This window comes from Vulpes lagopus, chromosome 1 (assembly GCF_018345385.1).
Source record: "Vulpes lagopus strain Blue_001 chromosome 1, ASM1834538v1, whole genome shotgun sequence".
NCBI classification, from domain to species: Eukaryota; Metazoa; Chordata; class Mammalia; order Carnivora; family Canidae; genus Vulpes; species Vulpes lagopus.
Genome location: NC_054824.1, coordinates 28,892,431 through 28,911,553, shown reverse-complemented (window position 1 = coordinate 28,911,553; position 19,123 = coordinate 28,892,431). Strand labels below are relative to the sequence as shown.

The window sequence follows — 19,123 nt, the reverse complement described above, 5'->3', positions numbered from 1 at the left end:
AAGACTTTCAGAGCCATATGTGTTTCAGAATTAATGACTCCAGATTTTACAAAAGTAATATGGTAAATACACCATACATTAAGTAACACCCCAGTCTAATCTGGACAGCATTTTATGATACAACAATATTTCTATAGTTCAACATACAAACTTTCATGGTATGTAGTACGGATTTTGCTACCAAGTGATTTACAAAAAAGGATTTTGGTCTTCTGAGCTTTTCAGACTTTGTAATTATGGACCTAGACCTGCCCTAGATGGGAAACTCCAATAGCAGAAATCAACTTAAGGTGCCCCCAGGACAGTAGCACTTGTGGGATCTGATAGAAGCAAATACAAGTCTCTCTAAGTTATCCTCAGTTTTCATGACTACCTCAGATGAAGTCCAAAATGACAAACACACGAGGAAACATTTCAGGATTGAGGGTCAGGCAAAGATCACAGCAAACACAGAGGTTCATGTAATGGATCTATGAAATACAGAACATGAAATGAGTTGTGTTTCAAATGGGGAAGAAACAAAAGAGGAACTAAAAAATGTAAGAAATAGGTCATCCCCAAAAAAGATCAAATCTGAAAAACTTCAAAAATGAAAAATATTAGGGAATGAAATTAAAAACTAAGGATGAGTAAAAGCAGAAAAGACATAGCTGAAGAGAGAATTAACTAGAACATATCTGGAAAACAAAGCATGCTAAACAGTGAATAAAGCATCTGAAATGACAAAGAGTATATTTAGAAATACAAGGATATGATCTGAAAGTTTAGTGTATATATAATCATATTTGAAGGCAACAAAAAAGAAAATGGGTGTAGGCCACAATCAGTAATAAGACAGACTGAGAATTTCCCAGCTCTGATAAAAGAAATGAATTTTCAAAAAAAAAAAAAAAAAGAAATGAATTTTCAGATTCAGGGAACCCAACAAGTCCCAAAGAGGGTAAATAAAAGAAAGCTATATCTAAGAGGAAGGAAAGCTTCCAAATTCATTCTATGAGGCCAGCATTACTCTCATATGAAAACCAGATAAAAACACTACTAATGAAAAGAATTATAGGCCTGTATCTCTGATGAACACAGATGCAAAAATCCTCAACAAAATATTACCAATCCAAGTCTAACAATACATTAAAAAGTCATTCACTACAATCAAGTGGGATTTGTTCCTGGGATACAAAGGTGGTTCAATATTCACAAATCAATCAATATGATATATCACATCAAAAAGTATAAAAACCATATGATTATTTCCATAGATGCAAAAAAAGCCTTTGACAAAGTACAGCATCCATTCATGATAAAAATTCTCAACAAAGCAGTTATTTATTTATTTATTTATTTTTTTTAATTTTTTTTTTTTTTTTTTTTTATTTATGATAGTCACAGAGAGAGAGAGAGGCAGAGACACAGGCAGAGGGAGAAGCAGGCTCCATGCACCGGGAGCCCGATGTGGGATTCGATCCCGGGTCTGCAGGATCGCGCCCTGGGCCAAAGGCAGGCGCCAAACCGCTGCGCCACCCAGGGATCCCAACAAAGCAGTTTTAGAGAGAACTTACCTCAACATAATAAAGGCCATATATGAAAGTCACAGCTAATATATTCAATGGCGAAAAATGGAGAACTTTACCCCTACGATCAGGAACAAGATCATGCCCACTCTTACCACTTTATTTAGCATAGTACTGAAAGTCCCAGCTGCAATAATCAATAAGAGCATCCAAATCAGCAAGGAAGAAGTAAAACTTTCACTAGTTTAAGATGACATGATACTATATATAGAAAACCCTAAAAACTTCATAAAAAAAACTACTAGAACTGATAAATGAATTAAGTAAGGTCATAGGATACAAAATCAATATATTGAAATCTATTGTATTTCTATGCAGTAATAATGAAGTAGCAGAAAGAGAAATTAAGAAAATAATTCCATTTGCAATTATATAAATAATTAAGTGCCTAGAAATAAACTTAACCAAGGAAGTAAAAGACCTGTACTCTGAAAACTATTAAATGCTGATGAAAGAAATTCAAGATGACACAAAGCACTAGAAAGACATTCTATGCTCATGGATTTGAAGAATACTGTTAAAATTTCTGTACTACCCAGAGAAATCTATAGATTTAATGTAATCCCTATCAAAATACCAACAGGATTTTTCACAGAACTAGAACAAACAATCCTAAAATATATATAGATCCATTTTAAAAAAACCCCAAATAGCCAAAGCATCTTGAAAAACAAGTATAAAACTGAAGGTATCACAACCCAGATATGGAGATATATTACAAAGCTGTAGTAATTAAACAGTATGGTACAGGTACAAAAACAGACACATAGATCAATGGAACAGAATCAACCAGAAATAAACCCACAAATATATCGCCAATTAATCAACAAAGGAGGCAAGAATATGCAATAAGAAAACGACAGGCTCTTCAAAAAATGGTGTTGGGAACACTGGACTGCTACATGCAAAAGAATGAAGCTATCTTACACCATACACTAAAAATAAATTCAAAATGGATTAATAGACCTAAATGTGAGACATGAGGTCATAAAAATCCTAGAAGTATGGGTAGTAATTTCTCTGACATCCATCAATCATAGTGAAATTTTTCTAAATGTGTCTCCTGAGGCAAAGGAAACAAAAGCAAAAATAAACCACTGGAACATCAAAATAAAAAGCTTCTGCACAGTGAAGGAAACAACAAAACTAAAAGACAACCTACTGCAAGGGAGCAGATATTTGGAAATGACATATCCAGTAAAAGGTTAGTATCCAAATACATAAAGAATTTACATAACACTAAAAAAGACCAATAATCCAATTAAAGAAATAGAGACATGAACAGGTATTTCTCTAAAGAAGACATACAGATGGCCAATAAATATGTGAGAAGATGCTCAACATCACTTATCTTTAGGGAAATGCAAATCAAAACCATAGTGGATATCACCTCACGCCTGTCAGAACAACTAAAGCCCCCAAACACAAGAAACAATAAGTGTTGGTGAGGATGTAGAGAAAAAGGAACTCTCTTGCACTGTTGGTGGGAATATAAACTGGTATAGTCACTATACAAAACAATATGGACATTCCCTAAAAATAAGAAGTAAACTACCATATCATCTAGTAATTCCACTACTGGGTAATTATTCAAAGAATATGAAAACACTAATTCAAAAGACATATGCACCCCTATGTTTACTGCAGCATTATTTACAATAGCCAAATTATGGACATTGCCCAAGTATCTACTGATAGATGAATGAAAAGAAGATGTGGTATATATACCCACAATGGAATTACTCAGCCATAAAAAATAACAAAATCTTGCCATTTGCAACAACATGCATGGATGGATATAGAGGGTATAATGCTAAATAAGTCAGTCAGAGAAAGACAAATATCATATGATTTCACTTATATATGGAATTTAAGAAACAAAACAAAGAACAACAACATAAAAGACAAACCAAAAAATAGGCTTTTAACTATAGAGAAGAAACTGGTGGTTACCAGAGGGGAGATGGGTGTAGGGGATGCATGAAATAGATGAAGAGGGTTAACAGTACACTTATGATGAGCATTGAGTAATGTCTACAAGTGTTGAACCACTATCTTGGACATGTGAAACTAATATTAACACTAGTATATTAACTATACTGAAATTAAAATCAAAAAAATCAGGAAGCTACATCTAACACTCATATACTACAGAAGGACAAAACAAACAAGATTATAAAAGCTGTCACAAAATAGTATTACCTAAAGGCAGGCAGACTCATAGATAAAGTCTTAAAAGGAACAACAGAAGCCAAAAGAGTGAAATTATCTTCAAAGAAAAAATAATTGTCAATCTAGATTTGTGTATATAAATTCTTCTTCAAAAATATGCACAACAAAGTTTTTTTTTAGACAAAGTCAAAGTTGACAACTAAAGAGCCTCACTGAAGGAGCTTCAAATGGATACAGTTCAGGAAAACCCTAGGCATAATGAAGAAATGAAAGTGAAAAAAGAAGTTGAGGAGGATTTACTGACATAAACATTGCCTGTATCGAACAACGACTAGTTTGGGGGGTTAAGATTATGTTAGAATTAAAATACTAGACAACATAGCATGTAAGAAAGAAGTGGGTGAATGGAGTAGTTTCTAAGTTTCTTTTCTTTGGGAGGAAATAAAAAGATACTGTTCTACTTTAGAATTTAAGTAGGCAGATTAAATTTTTAAAAGTGATCACTAAAAAAAACAGAAATAATATCTGTTTTAAGCTTCCAAACTATAGACAGAGAAGGCTGGAATTAATGTAAAGACTGAAGCAACTGAAAGCAGGAAGCAAGAAACGTGCATGGAGAAGTGTAAGGGCAAATCGCTAATGAACATATCTCTGTTGTTACAGTGGTGGTAATAGCAGTAACGGTACTAGTAGGGGCAACAATAGCACCAACTACTAGTGCAATTGTACCAGTAATGGTTAACAGTAACAGTGATACTAATAAGCTTATGTTCATTGCACATTTGTGTGTCAAGCACATGGACTATTTTCCATGTGTTGTCTCGTTTATTCCTCACCAAAGATAAGGGAGGTACTATAACTAATTTTTCATTTTACAAATGAGGTTTATTATGGGGCATCTGGGTGGCTCAGTCGACTGAGTGTCTGTCTTCGGCTCAGGTCATGATACCAGGGTCCTGGAATTGAGCCTTACATCCAGCTACCTGCTCAGTGGGGAGCCTCCTTTTCTCTCTCTGTTTCTGTCTCTTTCTCTCTCTCTCTCTCTGCCACTCCTCTCCATCCTACTTGTGTACGCATTCTCTTTCAAATAAAATCTTTAAAAACAAAACAAAACAAAAACCGAAAAAAACAAACAACAACAAAAAAAAACCCACAAATGAGGTCATCACTGATCTAAAGCAAAGCATAAATAATTAAGAAGGAGATTTCAGAGTTTTTAACAACTGAGCGCTCACTGGATATGAGAGATGAGGGATAACTCTTCAAGTACTGGATTTGGCCAGTTGGGTTGACAATGCTTGGCACCTAATAGCAATCCTATTATTTCATGCACATATTAAGCCAAAGACAGAATATCCAAAGAAGGGTAGACTTGTGTTTGTTTTCTTTGGGTGGTGAACTTCTGTCTCAATAAGCTTGGGTCTGAAAGAAAAACAAGGGACAACAGGTTGGTTGCTGAAGAGGTCATAGAGTCCAAGGAGAGTTATGTATAGGTGGCTTTGTTTTAAATGGAGATACTTGCAAATGGTTATAAGAAAGAGAGAAGAGATTAAAATACAGATGACAAAATAACTGATATAGAAAGGAACAGAGTTATAATTTAAAATAAAAGTGCTAACCCTGGGAGAATAATGATCAGGCCAAAAAGCAAAACCACAAGAAGCAAAGATGCATCTTCTCTCTTTCTTGAGAAACCAGGAGTGGCATATCACAAAATTCTTTGGGAAACATTAGATCCTTCTTAAAGATGTGTAATAGAGGAAGCTTATATATATATATATATATATATATATATATATATATATATATGTGCAGACCCTCACACATTTGGAACAAATAAAGAATGAGCAAGAACCCAGTTGTAATAAGGCTGTGGGCTTCAGGGCACAATTCTCTCTCTGGCTTGTTCTTTCACCCAGCTGCTACTAGGAAGACTCCATCATGTCCCATAGGTCATCATGCAATTGACACTGGGTATGCCATTCTACTATTCTCCCCTTTACAAGGCACAAAACATAGAGCACATTACATAAACACCTAAGAAAAAACAGACAGCCAACATTTCCCTTTATAAACAATGTTTCTCTATAAAGAGAAAAAATTGCCAACAAGGCAGAACTGAAGAATGTGGCAAGAAATGTGACTTTTCATTTTTTTTTTTAAATGTGACTTTTCAAATTATTTAACTGAACTATGATTATATTTAAAGGCTCAGTCAGTAGCAACTGGCTCAGGAGTTGAGTCACTTAAAATACAACTCTGTAAGAAAAGCATCCTAGGTCCTCAGGGAAGAGGGTTATATGTCACTTCTGACCTTCTTTACCAAGTTATTGAAACCTAGATAAGTTCCAAGAACACCCTATCCCAGCATCAATCAATCTGAAAAGAGGAGGTAAGATATTTAAAGGGTATTTATTTGTGAAAAGCTAAGAGATGGATCCACAGCAACTAAGTGCACAGATTAAATTACAAGTAAGACTTCAGCAGCCATTTATTAAACATTAAAACTCATATGGCAATGTACCAAAAATCAAGATTTTAATCTAAAATGCTATAAGCTAATATAGCAACTGAGATATGAATTTACCCACATAGTTTTATATTTTTTCCATATATTCAATTTTTACAACATGTAAAAAATTGATTTGAATTACCAATTTTATACTAGTTCTAAGAAAGTATATGCTAACCACACTGATCACCAATATCTAAAGTGAACCAAACAGAATTAACATTATACCACATAAAAAGATATCCCTGAAAATATGGAAGTAAAAAGATCCAGAAAAAAAATCCTTATTGTTCCACTAGCTGATATAAAGCCTGTTTAATTATTTTAAGTCATTTCTAAAGCATGCTCCCTGCTATTTACCTGAGACTCTTTGCCACTCTTCTGCTTCATCTGCTCCTGCCAGCCCCTGAACCTCACAGGATCTCTCTGCCCTACCTCCTATTATGCTGAGTGTCATCTGGGAATGTCATAGGACCATACAGACTGGACCCCTTAAAGATTTGCTGTTATCAATCAGTGATCATCTACTCGAATGCTTTTTCAAAAGTGTATTTCCCCCAGCTCTTCTAAACTGCCTAAAAAATATTATCTCTATCTCCATGCTTGGGCTCAGTCTTCTAGTGAAATCAATAAGAAGAACAGAGCATGCCTTGGCATAGAAAAATGAGAGAGTATATTTAGTTGATAACAAACTGAAATGAGAACTAGAATAAAAGCAAAATGTATTTACAACAAATTAGCACACTTCTTATGTTGAAATTTACTCCAGTGGTCAGCAAACTTTTATACATTGATCCAATTAATTTTTTTTAATAATCTTTGCCTGCTTTCTGGATCTGTGTAATATAGAAAGCTTTATTAAGTTATCACAAATATAGATATGGTATCAACTGAATTAGTGTGCAAACTGCATTTCTATAAATCAAAATATATTTTATTTATCCTAAGCAAGCTTAGTTATAGCCAATATATTTATTTTAATTAACTAATTTATTTAAATTTAGGGTTAAATTTTCATTCTGTTTATAAAATGTCTTGCTTATTTGCTGGTACTTTATGAATAAAATTAAAGCAGCAGGAATTTTGTGGTAACTTGCCAATATTTGCCTTGAGTCAAAACAGAGACCGTATCTCCCATTTCTTTTACCATAATATTTCTAATGAGAAATAGAATCTTATTTTTTAAAGATTTATTTATTTATTTATTTATTTATTTATTTATTTATTTATTTATTTAGAGAGCAAGTGAACCGGGGGAGGGGCAGAGAGAGAGAATGTTGAGCTGACTCCCTGCTGAGTGCGGAGCCTGACTGACATCAGGCTCAATCTCACTGCCCTGAGTTCACAACCTGAGCTGAAACCAAGAGTTTTGCCCAACCAACTGAGCCACTCAGGTGCCCTAAATCTTACTTTTTCTTAATTTGGGAGGATAGGAATCATTTATAAAATGCCAGTCAGTATCTCTCAAAATGTGATTTAGAACTTGAATCATTTGCTTATTATGTGGCGTAAGTTCATTATTAAAAACCCTCAAGAGATTTAGAATGGGGAAAAATTGCATTACTGAGAACTAATTTGGCTTTTCATGAGGTTTGGTGTGATATTAACAGTAATGTCTGTCTGAATTTTGATAATGTTAAAGATGTTTTAGTTTAACAACATAGCATATATAGAAATTGTTGGTAAAAGCTATTAACAGAAGCGAATCCTATACTAGAGCTGTCTAACTTTCCAAGTTTCTCCCTGCAGGTATTACATTGGATTGACGCTATTTTTTGGTTGCTCTGTAACTGTGACACAGCACTTGGGTAGATATTAGGTTCCTTACTGGATCTTACCCCTTTATTTGACTTGGGCTATCCTTTAGGCCATCAACTACAAAACAGAAAAGGAAAAGCAACTGAAATGTACGATAGTTGTAACCAAGGTAAATACTTGCTGAATCCTGGATGTTTTATGTGTTACCAAATAGGTACACAAAGTTACAGGGAAAAGGAACATGGATGTGCAGGTGGCCCAGAAAAATTAATGTCAAATTAACTTTGGTCAGGTGTTTATTAATTTTCATGTGCTAGCAGCAACATTATTATAGCAGAGTATGGAATAAAAGTTTTACATAATCCAAAAGTACCTTAAGATATATAATCATTTAGAATATTAAAAATATTCTATTTTATTTTAAATTTAATATATAACTGGCGATTGTGGTAAAGCTTTTCTGAATATATTTTTCCTCTAAGAAACTTACTGTTATTGAAAAAAGGAAAAAAAATCTGAGACTGTATGTCTGGAGTTTATCTCTACCTTTTCACCGCATTTAATTCTGTCCCCAGATGTTACCAAATCATTCCTGTAAACATTTAAATCATATATCATTAAGCATAATTTCATAAATCCCAAGAATTAAGTAATTTTCCTTGTCTATCAACCTACAAAGAAAAAGAATTACCTTTTAAACCAGTACTTTAGATAAGTAATATTAGAAGCCCATTCAGTTAACTCAATATCTGAAAAATCACAAAACCATAAACTCAAATCTTATAATCTTCCAACGTAAATTCCAAACTAAAAAGTTATACACCAATCAAATTAAAAGTTTAAATTTTTTTGTCTCAAATCCCCAACTCTACATTGTGCTCTTTTCCTCTCAAGTACTATTTAATACTTTTAAAACTAAAACATTACTTAAGAATGCTTCAGTGCCTATAGGGAAACTTAGTTATGTGTCTGCATGTTCTAATAATAGGTATGATTCACTTTTATAACTGGTGTGTTACTGAAAACCTGTGAATAAATTACTAAGTTAGTCTACTGTTATTTAAAAGAACTTCACAAGGAATTCCAAGCAAAGATGCCCTCTTACGACACATATAAATACAACAATTTTGTATTTTCAAATTTTCCATATATTTTTTTTTCTTAAAATAGGACACATCAGTAATGCAAATAGCTGTCTTTCCAAATTCTGCCCTAAGGTTGGTTTTAAATGCAGTTAATTTATTTTATTACTTATTCAGAAAGTAAAATGTTAAAAAGAAAAACTAATACTGAAAAGTGCTTGTCTCTTGCTCATTTTTTTAAGTGACCAAATTAAAAATTCTCCATGTATATTACAGAGATTGCAATAAGATCATGGGTTGTGTTGCTTGATTTCACACAAAGCCATACACACAGGATGAGTATTTTGGAGATTAAACCATTCAGGCTAATACTGTTCTTTTTTTCCACACCCAATAGAAAATATTACTAAATAAAAACCAGACAACAGGTAAGTGCAGTGGTTAAAAGCTGTGAAAGTTAATTACCTTCCCTGAACCTGTTAAGCAGCAATAAATTAATAATGTAAAAGCCCAGTGCCTGGCATATAGTAACTGCTCAATAAATGTTTAGCCGTTATGATTTTTTATTCACATTAATAATTCAATATCAATTCCTGCTTCATCTGCTTTCTAAACACAGAATCTCCCCCTTATGTTCCACATCTTCAAAATCACCCCACTCACTAAATCATGCTGGAGATCCTGGAAAACCTCCCACCTTGAAAATTTTTAAAAGACCATCCAGATCTAAAATATTAAGGCGACTAAATATTTAGATATGGAAGAGTGAGTCTTTATCTGAATGATGTTTTAATGAAATGCTCAAACCTGTGAATGTTCTCTGAAATGTATCGATATGTTGATCTACCATTTTCATAGCATTTAGCAAATCCATAACCTATAGCTTTTTTATTAAAAGCATTTGCTAGACTAACACATACCTTTAAGACATGAGTCATCTTTCCAGAGTTGGGGAAACTGATGGAAAGATGGCTAAATGATTCAGCATGCTGCAGCAAAATGAGCTGGTCATGAATTTATAATTTCCACTTCTGTTAGGTGCCCTGGCCTTGATGGCCTCTTCCATCCTGTACTGCATATATAACCCACGATACCATAATCAACAAATTTTGTTAAAAATTCCCTCAGGAAAGGAGTAATGGTATTTTCCCCTCAGACAAGCGTCTAGAAGCAAAATTATTCAATTTTAAGGCACAACAGCCTCACAAGGCTGGATAAGCCTTACAATGTCCAGCTGTAAGCTTCATCAAGCTGTGCTTGCACAGACAATAGGACTAAAGTCAATTCTAACACTAGTGCCATTTTCTCAGCTGCACATGGGGGAAGACCCAAAGCAAAAGAAACCCAGAAAACGGGCAAGGGAAGTCAGATGGGGAATAGGTATGGCTATACTTTGTGTACCTTCTTTTTTTTTTTTTTAAGATTTTATTTATTTATTCATGAGAGACACACATACAGGCAAAGACATAGGAAGAGGGAGAAGCAGGCTCCCTCAGGGGAGCCTGATGCAGGACTGGATCCCAAGACCCCAGGATCACTACCTGAGCCAAAGGCAGATGCTCAACCACTGAGCCACCCAGGTGCCCTACACTTTGTGTCTCTTATGCCAACACTGATCTTTACCAACAGACATCATAAAACAAAGTAGATGCTAACCAGGCCAAAAAAGACTGCATAGCAGCTATGGAACATACTCTGATGTAGCCTTCCCTATAAAGAACCTCACTACCTAAAGCCAGGGAAAGCCTTTCTCTAAGTCCCTATTTCTCCTTCAACAACAAAATATTTACTATGTTCGTCAAATGCTAATTTTACATCAGAAATACATAGATTCCAAACTGGAATAAAGCCCTTTTCCATCAAATAACCAATAAAAAGAAAAAGCATCATAAATGAAATATTTTCTTGTAAAAGTGCACCATCTCGAATGCTGAGAAAGCACATCCATTTTGTGACCACAGCATAGTCACTCTGCCCAGCAGTTTCTGAGAAAGGGACAAAGAAGTGTGCCAGGATGTGTAAAATGAAATCGCCATGATCTCTGAAGTCCCATTTCCTCACTCAATAGCTTGAATTTATTTTAGTTTGTTGTGGTTACATACAACATACACTCACACACCCACACTCACACATGAAATCTCAGCAGCCACACTGAAAAAGAAAACACTATTTTAAAACTATCCAAAAATGCATTTGGAAAACTAGGGTGACAAGTTTGACCTTTTATGATTTCATCTTTCTCATTCTTTTTTTTTGGGGGGGGGCGGGGGTGTATGACTGTATAACCTCTAATTTCCTGTAACCTGGACAAAGGGGTGGGGTGAGGAGCAAAAAAAAAAAAAAAAAAAAAAAGTGAGAAGTGCCTAATCCAGAATGTGCATGTTCTCAGTATTTTACAACATTAATACATTTTTTTTTTCCTCCACCAAGACCTTAGAGGTCAACAGGAGGAAAAAAAAATGGCTCATACACAAGGTTTCGGGGTTGACCCCAGGCAACACCTCCACGTCTGGAGATTTCAGCTCAGGGGCAGCCCAGCTGGGAGTTCTGCAAGCTGCAGCATTATTACAGCAAGCCCAGGCCGCACGCCGGCATCCAGGGCGCCTCTGCCGTGCGCATGTCCCACTTATATAAAAAGATGCTTACAGTCCAGGTGCTTTTTCTTGGGGCCCATCACTTCATGAGTGGTGGCTTTGCAGACCGCTCTCGCAACAGCGGAGCCTGTCACGCTGTACTGAGCGGCGGCGATCCGATCCGTGAGCGTTTGGCCCGACATCTTCTCCGGCCACGTCTACCACCTCCTCTTCTGCGGGAAAAGAAGGGGAGATGGTCCTGCTTTACCCCCGCAGCCCCTGCCCCCCGGGGCCCCGGCCTTGCCTCCTCCAGCCGCACGGCGGCTCCCTTCCCCTGCGTCCCCGCCCTGTAGCACCTCTAGGAGCCGGGGCGCGCCAAGCCCCGCTGGTGGGACGCGACCTGGGGGGTCTTCCGCAGGAGCAGGTCCGTCAGGGCCCCAGGCTCGTGACCCGGTCCCGGAGGTCCCACGCGCCCAGCCGCCGCCGCCCCCGCCCCCGCCCCCGCCCCCGGGCAGTCGGCACTTCGCTTGCAGCCCGATCCCGCGGCGCGTCCGGGCTATTCCCCGCGCGCCGCGCCCCCCGGGGGCCCACCTCTCGCGCGCCCGCCGCCGCGTTCCTTCCTAGCGGCCCGCAGGCTCCGGGGTGGGAATCGGATGCCCGAGCCCCACCGTCTCCCTCGTCCTCCTCCTCGCGCGGCTGCGGCCGCGGGCTCGTCCTCCCCCGGGCGCGGCGGCGATTAGCCTAGCATTGCGCCATGTTATGCCCTCGCCTCCCCTTCCTGCCTCGCCGCGGCCGAGGCCCTCCGCCCGAGTCCCCTCCCCGCGCCCCCAATCCCGCCGCAGGGGCCGCCCCGGGGGCTCTGCGGAGGCGCCCGAGCCTCCGGGCGCCTCGCCCTTCCCGGGGCTGACAGCCCGGCCCAGCCCCCCGCCCGCACCCGAGCGCGCCGCGGAGCTGTCACCGGCCGCTGCCCTTCCCGGCGCCCGAGGATTATCCTCTCCGGATCCGCGCGCCGCCCGGCGCGGGGGAGGGGGCCGAGCCGGGGCCGCGGGTACTCACCCCGCCCCAGGAGCGGCGCCGCCCGCCGCAGGATGCGCGGAGCCCGGCCGCCGAAGGAAGCCGCGCCGGTGGGTGTGTGCGGCCGCGCGCGGACCCGGTGCCCCGGGGCGAGACGCCTCCAGCCCCAGCCCGGCCCCCCCGCCCGCAGCTCCGGGGTCCCTGCGCCCGCCGCTCGTGAGCGCAGGAGCCTGTGCCCGCCCGCCGCCGCCGCCGCCGCCGCCGCCGCCGCCGCCGCCTCCGCCTCCGCCAGCGCTGCCGCGTCCCTCTAGCGATCCGCGCCGCGTTCCCATCCCCGCCCCCACCTCAGCTGTGGCTGCTCCGACGAGTCAGGTGACGGCGGCGGACTAACCCGGGCGAGCTCTCCGCCGAGCGCCTCGCGGCCCCCTCCCAGCTACTCACACGCCCCCCCCCCCCCCGCCCCGGGGACCGCCCGCTTACAGGCAAGGGGGCGCCGCGCGCGAGCATCCCCGGCCGGCGCGAGACGGGAGGGAGGAGGCGGGCTGGCAGGGAGGCCGACGCCCACCAGCCAACCCCCCTCCGCCGGCGAGACCCGCACCCGGCGCGCAGTGCGCGCGCGCACCAAGCACACCTGCCCGGCTGCCGCGGGCTCCGCGCAGGGCGGCGGGGGCGTCGGAGCGCGGCTGCCCGGGGCTCGTCGGTGCCGCGGGGAAGGCCCGGGGCGGCCAGGGCGTCGTCGCGCGGCCCGGCAAAGCGCAGCGCTCGCTCCTCGGCCGGGAAGGGCAGGGCCATCTAAACGTCAGGCCCCTCGGGCCAACGTCGCCGTTACCTGTGCCTCCTCCGCGAGGCCTTGGAGCTCCTCTACTTGTTTCAGTTACGCTTGGAAGCCGGGGTGGGCAGGTAATTCTAGCCACTTTGATCTTAAATGGATGCAGAGGTCGGCTGCAAGCGCGACTAATGAACAAAGCCATCAATCAGCCAAGGCCCAGATTATATTCACAGCGATTATTTGGGTGTGTAGGGAAAGCTCTTTGTGTCTCTGGAAAGTAACGTCTACCAATTAAATATAATGTTTGAATGTCTTGGGTATATTTCAGTTGCATACATGAATTTCTAAACAGGGTTAAGAGTTTCACGTGTTCACCTTTTCAAAGACTTCCTTCTTGTAATGTTGAAAAACTTTTACCTTCTCAGAGTAGAATCAAGATCAGAACTTAAGCTGGGAATTTTCTTGACATTTCTTTTCTGGCTACAGGTGGCCTCTATTGGACCTTAAGGGCTTAAAATGTCTGCCTATAGGTATCGAGGTTTTGTGGTGTACTGCTTTTACCTGTTAGAGTGTTCGTTATGAAGTCATGATTTTCTAACTTTGGGGACTGATTCTAGCATTAATTAAAAGTGGGACGAGTAGGGATCCCTCGGTGGCGCAGCGGTTTGGCGCCTGCCTTTGGCCCAGGGCGCGATCCTGGAGACCCGGGATCGAATCCCACATCGGGCTCTTGGTGCATGGAGCCTGCTTCTCCCTCTGCCTGTGTCTCTGCCTCTCTCTCTCTCTCTCTGGGACTATCATAAATAAATAAAAATTAAAAAAAAAAGTGGGATGAGTAAAGAAAAGTGGGATGGGTAAACAAAGATAGCCATTCCTCGGTTTCAGATACTGTTCTTGCCGTGATCTAGCAGTTGAAAACCTAGATATTTATCTAAGTGAAATAAAGAGACATTTCCATTTTTAAAAAAATGCACCCAAATTTGAATGGCCCCAAATTGAAAGAAACCCAACTGCTCTTCTACTGGCAAGGGGTAAACAAAATGTGGTCTGTTCACACAATGGAACGCTACTAAGCAATAACAAAGAACAAACTAACAACAGTGGATGAAAATGCGTTATGCTAAATCAAAGAAGCCCACACACCGAATGCTACATGTTGTGATCCCATTTATATAATATTTTGAAAAAAGGATAAACTATAGAGTAAGAAAGCATATCAGATGTCAAGGGTGGAGGGAAGAGACTGACCACAAAGGGACAGAAGGTAACTTGTTGGAGTGATGCAAATGTTCTACATCATAACAGTGATGATTACACAACCCCATATATTCTCAGAACTTATCAATTTCTACGCTTAAAATTGGTGAATTTTATTATATGTGAATTATATCTTAATAAAGCTGATAAAAAGAGCTCCATTGGCAATATTAACATCATACAAAGTAGACTTCAGAGTAAGGAATATTAGTAGGGATAAAGAGGCACATTTCATAATGATAAAACTTCATCAAGCATATGTAACAATCCTACATGTTTATATACCCAGGAACAGAGCTTCAAAATAAGCTAAAACAAAAACTAAGAGCTTTAAAAGGAGAAATAGACGCATCTACAATTATATTTGAGGATTTCAACATTCCTAGTAATTGACAGAACAGGTAGATAGAAAATCAGTAGAGTATGGATGGCCTGAAATAACCATATAAACATTTGACCTAATTGACATTTATAAAGAACTCCACCCAACAATGGTAGGATATATTCTTTTCAAGAACATAAGGAACATTCACCAGGATAGACTACAGTTTGGGCCACAAAACTAGTCTCATAAACTTAAAAGAATTACAATCATGCAAACTATATTCTCTTACTACTGTGGAAATCAACTAAAAATAAATAACAGAAAAAAAAAATAACAGATACCTGTGAATCCCTAAATATTTGATAACTGAACAACACATTCTAAATAATCCATGGGCCTAACTTTCCCATGGGAAAATTTACTTTGGAAGTGAATGATAATGAAAACGCAACATATCAAAATTTGCAGGATGCAGATAAAGAAGTGATTAGAAGGAAATTTAGAGGATGCAAATGCTTGTAGTCAGAATGTAGAAAGACCTAAAAGTAACTATATAAGTTTCAATCTTAAAAAGCTAGAAAAAGAACAAATGAAATTCAGCATGAGGAGAAAGAAGGAAAAAATAAAAATAAGAGTAAAAATCAGTGAAAAAACAAGTAAATAATAGATAAATCAATGAAACCAAGAGCTGTTAAAAAAAAAAAAAGAAATTGATCAAGGACAATATTATTAGCCAGACTAATCAAAGAAAGAAGGAGATGACATAAATTTTCAGTGTTAGGAATGAAAGGCAGAATAGATCCCACAGACATTAAGAGGATAAGAGAACATTATGAACAGCATTATGCAGATAAGTTAGACAATTTTCACGAAATAAGGAAATAGTGTAGAATAGTGATTCTCCAGCAGTCCAAAAGTAATGTCATGTCACATATATTGCTATCAGTTAAGAGGTTTGGAGCAAGTAACATGTTTCCAGTAATGGTCAAAATAATATAGTCTGTGAGTCATTTCTTTTCAAAATTAAATTGGAGTAGATTCACGGTCAATCCTAAAATAGTGTGAAATTACATGTAGTTATTTAAGTACGGCACTGTGAAGTATGGGAAGCCATAGTCTGTCTCTGATGTACTAAGCATGTCGCTGGTGCTATGCACGGGAGGGTATTCCATTAATGGACATCCTTCTGTCATGGGTAGTTGTAGAAAAATATTTGAAAATCTGCAAACTATAAAAGCGTCACATACAAATTAGTAAATTATGTAAAGTGTAGAACCAACTTTTGAAATGTTTTGGAAGAAGGTCTTATTGAGCTTTGAAAATAATAGAATATTTGCAGTGTCAAAGATTAAGAAATGCCAGGTTCTTGGGGCACCTCGGTAGCTCAGTTGATTAAGCAATCAACTCTTGATTTTGGCTCAGGTCATGATCTTATGTCCTGGGATTGAGCTCCACATCAGGCTCCATGCCTATGGGTAGTCAGCTTAAGGATTCTCTTTCTCCCTCTCCTTTTCTCTCCCCCCACTTGCATGTGCACTCTCTCTTTCAAATAAATAAAATAATTTTTAAAAAGAAAAAGGAAATGCCAGGTTCTTCTTTCTAGGAAAACCTAGAAATACAACCATAAATGTTGTATATGAAATTGAAAGAAAGAAAATTGATCAAAAGATAGAAATGCATTGAGAGGAAGAAAAATGATTCCTTATCAGTGTATTCCTTTTGAAGGCCCAGGAACACAATAAATGGTATCCAATAAATTTTAGTGAAGAATGGGCTAAAATTCTTGGCGCCTGGGTGGCTCAGTTGGTAAAGCATCTGACCCTTGCTTTTGGCCCAGGTTGTGAAATTGAGCCCTGCATCGAGCTCTGTGCTAGGCATGAAACCTGCTTAAGACTCTCTCTCTCTTCTTCTCCCTCTACCCTTCTGGCCACATTTGCACTTGCATGCTCTCTCTCTCTCTCTCTGTCAAAAAAACCTTAAATTTAAAAATAAACAAACAAATTCCATGGCAACCAGCATATTTTTAGGAACATGTACATTTTATATATATATATATATATAAATATATATTTTATATTTTATCTATATTCTTTCAGCTGAAACCTTGCTGAAAGCAAGTCACAGAGACATTTATATATATATATATATATATATATATATATATATACACATATATAAAATAATGAAAATAATTTGGTATCTTAATTTTGCTTCCCTGTTCTGTTTTAAATCTAATATGGCCATTCTGGTTTCCTAATATTCTGGTTACCCATAACAAATCTTGTCTTAAATGATTTTTTATCTCTCACACAGTTTTGTGAATTAACAGGGCTCTGCTGGGTGGCTTTCCTTTGAAGTCTTTCATTTGGTTGCCATCAGATGACAGCAAGGGCTGTAATCATTGGAAGTCTCTACTGGACCTCTCAAGATAACTTACTTATTCATTCATATGTCTGGCAGTTGATGCTGGCTGCTCACTGAGCTCAGCTGAGGTTTGGACTAAAACACCAATATAGGGCATCTCTGTGTGACTTGGCTCCTCATGTGGGAGTCCAGGGATGTCACATTTATAACATGGTGGCTGGCTTCTAAGAGAGAACATCCCAAGGTGGAATGTAGAAGTTGGTAGAAGTTTAAGGTTTTTTATGACCTAAGTCCAAGGTCCTACAGCATCAGTACTGTTATATTCTTTCAGCTGAAACCTTGCTGAAAGCAAGTCACAGAGACAGCCCAGATTTAGAGAGAGGAGACTATTAAAGGGAAGTTCATTGGGAGACTAACTGTCATAGTGATATACAAAAGTAAACATTTGTGAAGAACCTGTAAAGAGCAACCTGTTCTCTCAGAAGTTTGAGGTTAAGTGATTCACTTAATATTCATTGAGAACTACTGAAAAATAATTGGAAATTGATTTAGAAAATGACTTGGGCATACATTAAGATAACATAATGAATTATTTACTCTAGTTTGAATATTCTCTCCCATAGCAGGTAAACTACTCACCCCTTATGACCTCATAGCAAGTTATATCATGACCTGCAAATATTTCCCAAATTCTCTATGTTAGCCTCCTTTTTACAGGTGAGGAACTTTAAGACTAGAGAATTTAAGTGACTTCCTCTGTCACACTGAAGTAATGACACAACCAGTCCTAAACTATAGTTGCCAAATTTCTAATCCAGTATTCTTTGCACTGAACCTATTGCTTCTAATAAAGATATAATAGTGTTATGCTAGACTGTCATTTCATTATATTAATTTGCTCCTTAGTCAGAAAAGTCCTTGTTAAAATGTATGCGCTGGAAAGTATGGTAGCTATTATCTTAGGTTATGGAATTGGACAAGCCCTGGTTTCAGTTCCTAACATTGGCTCTTACTAGCTGTGTGACTTTGGGCAAATTCTGCAGCCTTTAAGGCTTAGTTTCCTGATATACAAAATGGGCACAATTATAGTATCTACATTGAAGGATTGTTATTATCAGCAAATGTGATAATGACATATACAGCCAATAACACAGTGTGTGGCACACAATGAAAGCCCAATAAGTGTGATTAATAGTACTGAGTGAGTAGTTGTTAATGGAGTAATTGATGTTATTATTTTGTTAATGTATGGTTATATTATATTTTTATTATCTTATTTGGAACTGTGACCCAAGTTTATACAGTTCTCTGATATATTACTCTACTAATATCATTTCTAAAGTGAGAAAATAAACTAATAATTTACCTAGCTCCTGAGACGTAAACCCAGATTACTTCAAATGTCATCATGGGTTGGACTGAGTTCCTATTTTTCCCAGAAAAATAGAGTAGAAAATATATGCATATACAAATAATCATTATGCAATAATCCTATAACAAACAGCCATTCCTTCTGTCTTTTTTCCCAATCTAGTGAGATAATGTCAAGGAAATTTTTGGGAGTGAGAAGAATTTTCTCTGAGAAATGAGAGGATTATTCAGAAAAGTGTGTCTGGCAAAGGAAGTTTTCACAAATAAACTAACTTAAAAGCATGTGAGGGCTGAGCCAGTGTGCCTCACCTTAGAAAACCTAAGATTTCCTCTCACGATCTTATTTTCTCCTTTATTT

At 39.0% G+C, this 19,123-nt stretch overlaps 1 protein-coding gene across 14 annotated transcripts in view; it reads right to left on the bottom strand.

Moving 5' to 3' along the window:
* The window catches only part of SNAP91 (synaptosome associated protein 91), a 140,368-nt gene extending 127,096 nt beyond the window's left edge, over positions 1–13,272 (bottom strand). For 4 of the 14 annotated variants that reach the window (XM_041724083.1, XM_041724088.1, XM_041724097.1 and 1 more), the window contains exons 1-2: positions 12,722–12,905; positions 11,739–11,898 (exon numbers count right to left, since the gene is read on the bottom strand). In XM_041724083.1, the coding sequence (XP_041580017.1) occupies positions 11,739–11,868 (130 nt within the window). In that variant the 5' untranslated portion in view covers positions 11,869–11,898; positions 12,722–12,905. Of the gene's footprint in view, positions 1–11,738; positions 11,899–12,256; positions 12,413–12,599; positions 12,691–12,721; positions 12,909–13,023; positions 13,085–13,159 lie in introns of those variants that run through there. The other 10 variants (XM_041724035.1, XM_041724139.1, XM_041724074.1 and 7 more) reach the window with 7 other exon arrangements.
* Positions 13,273–19,123: the final 5,851 nt, after the last annotated feature.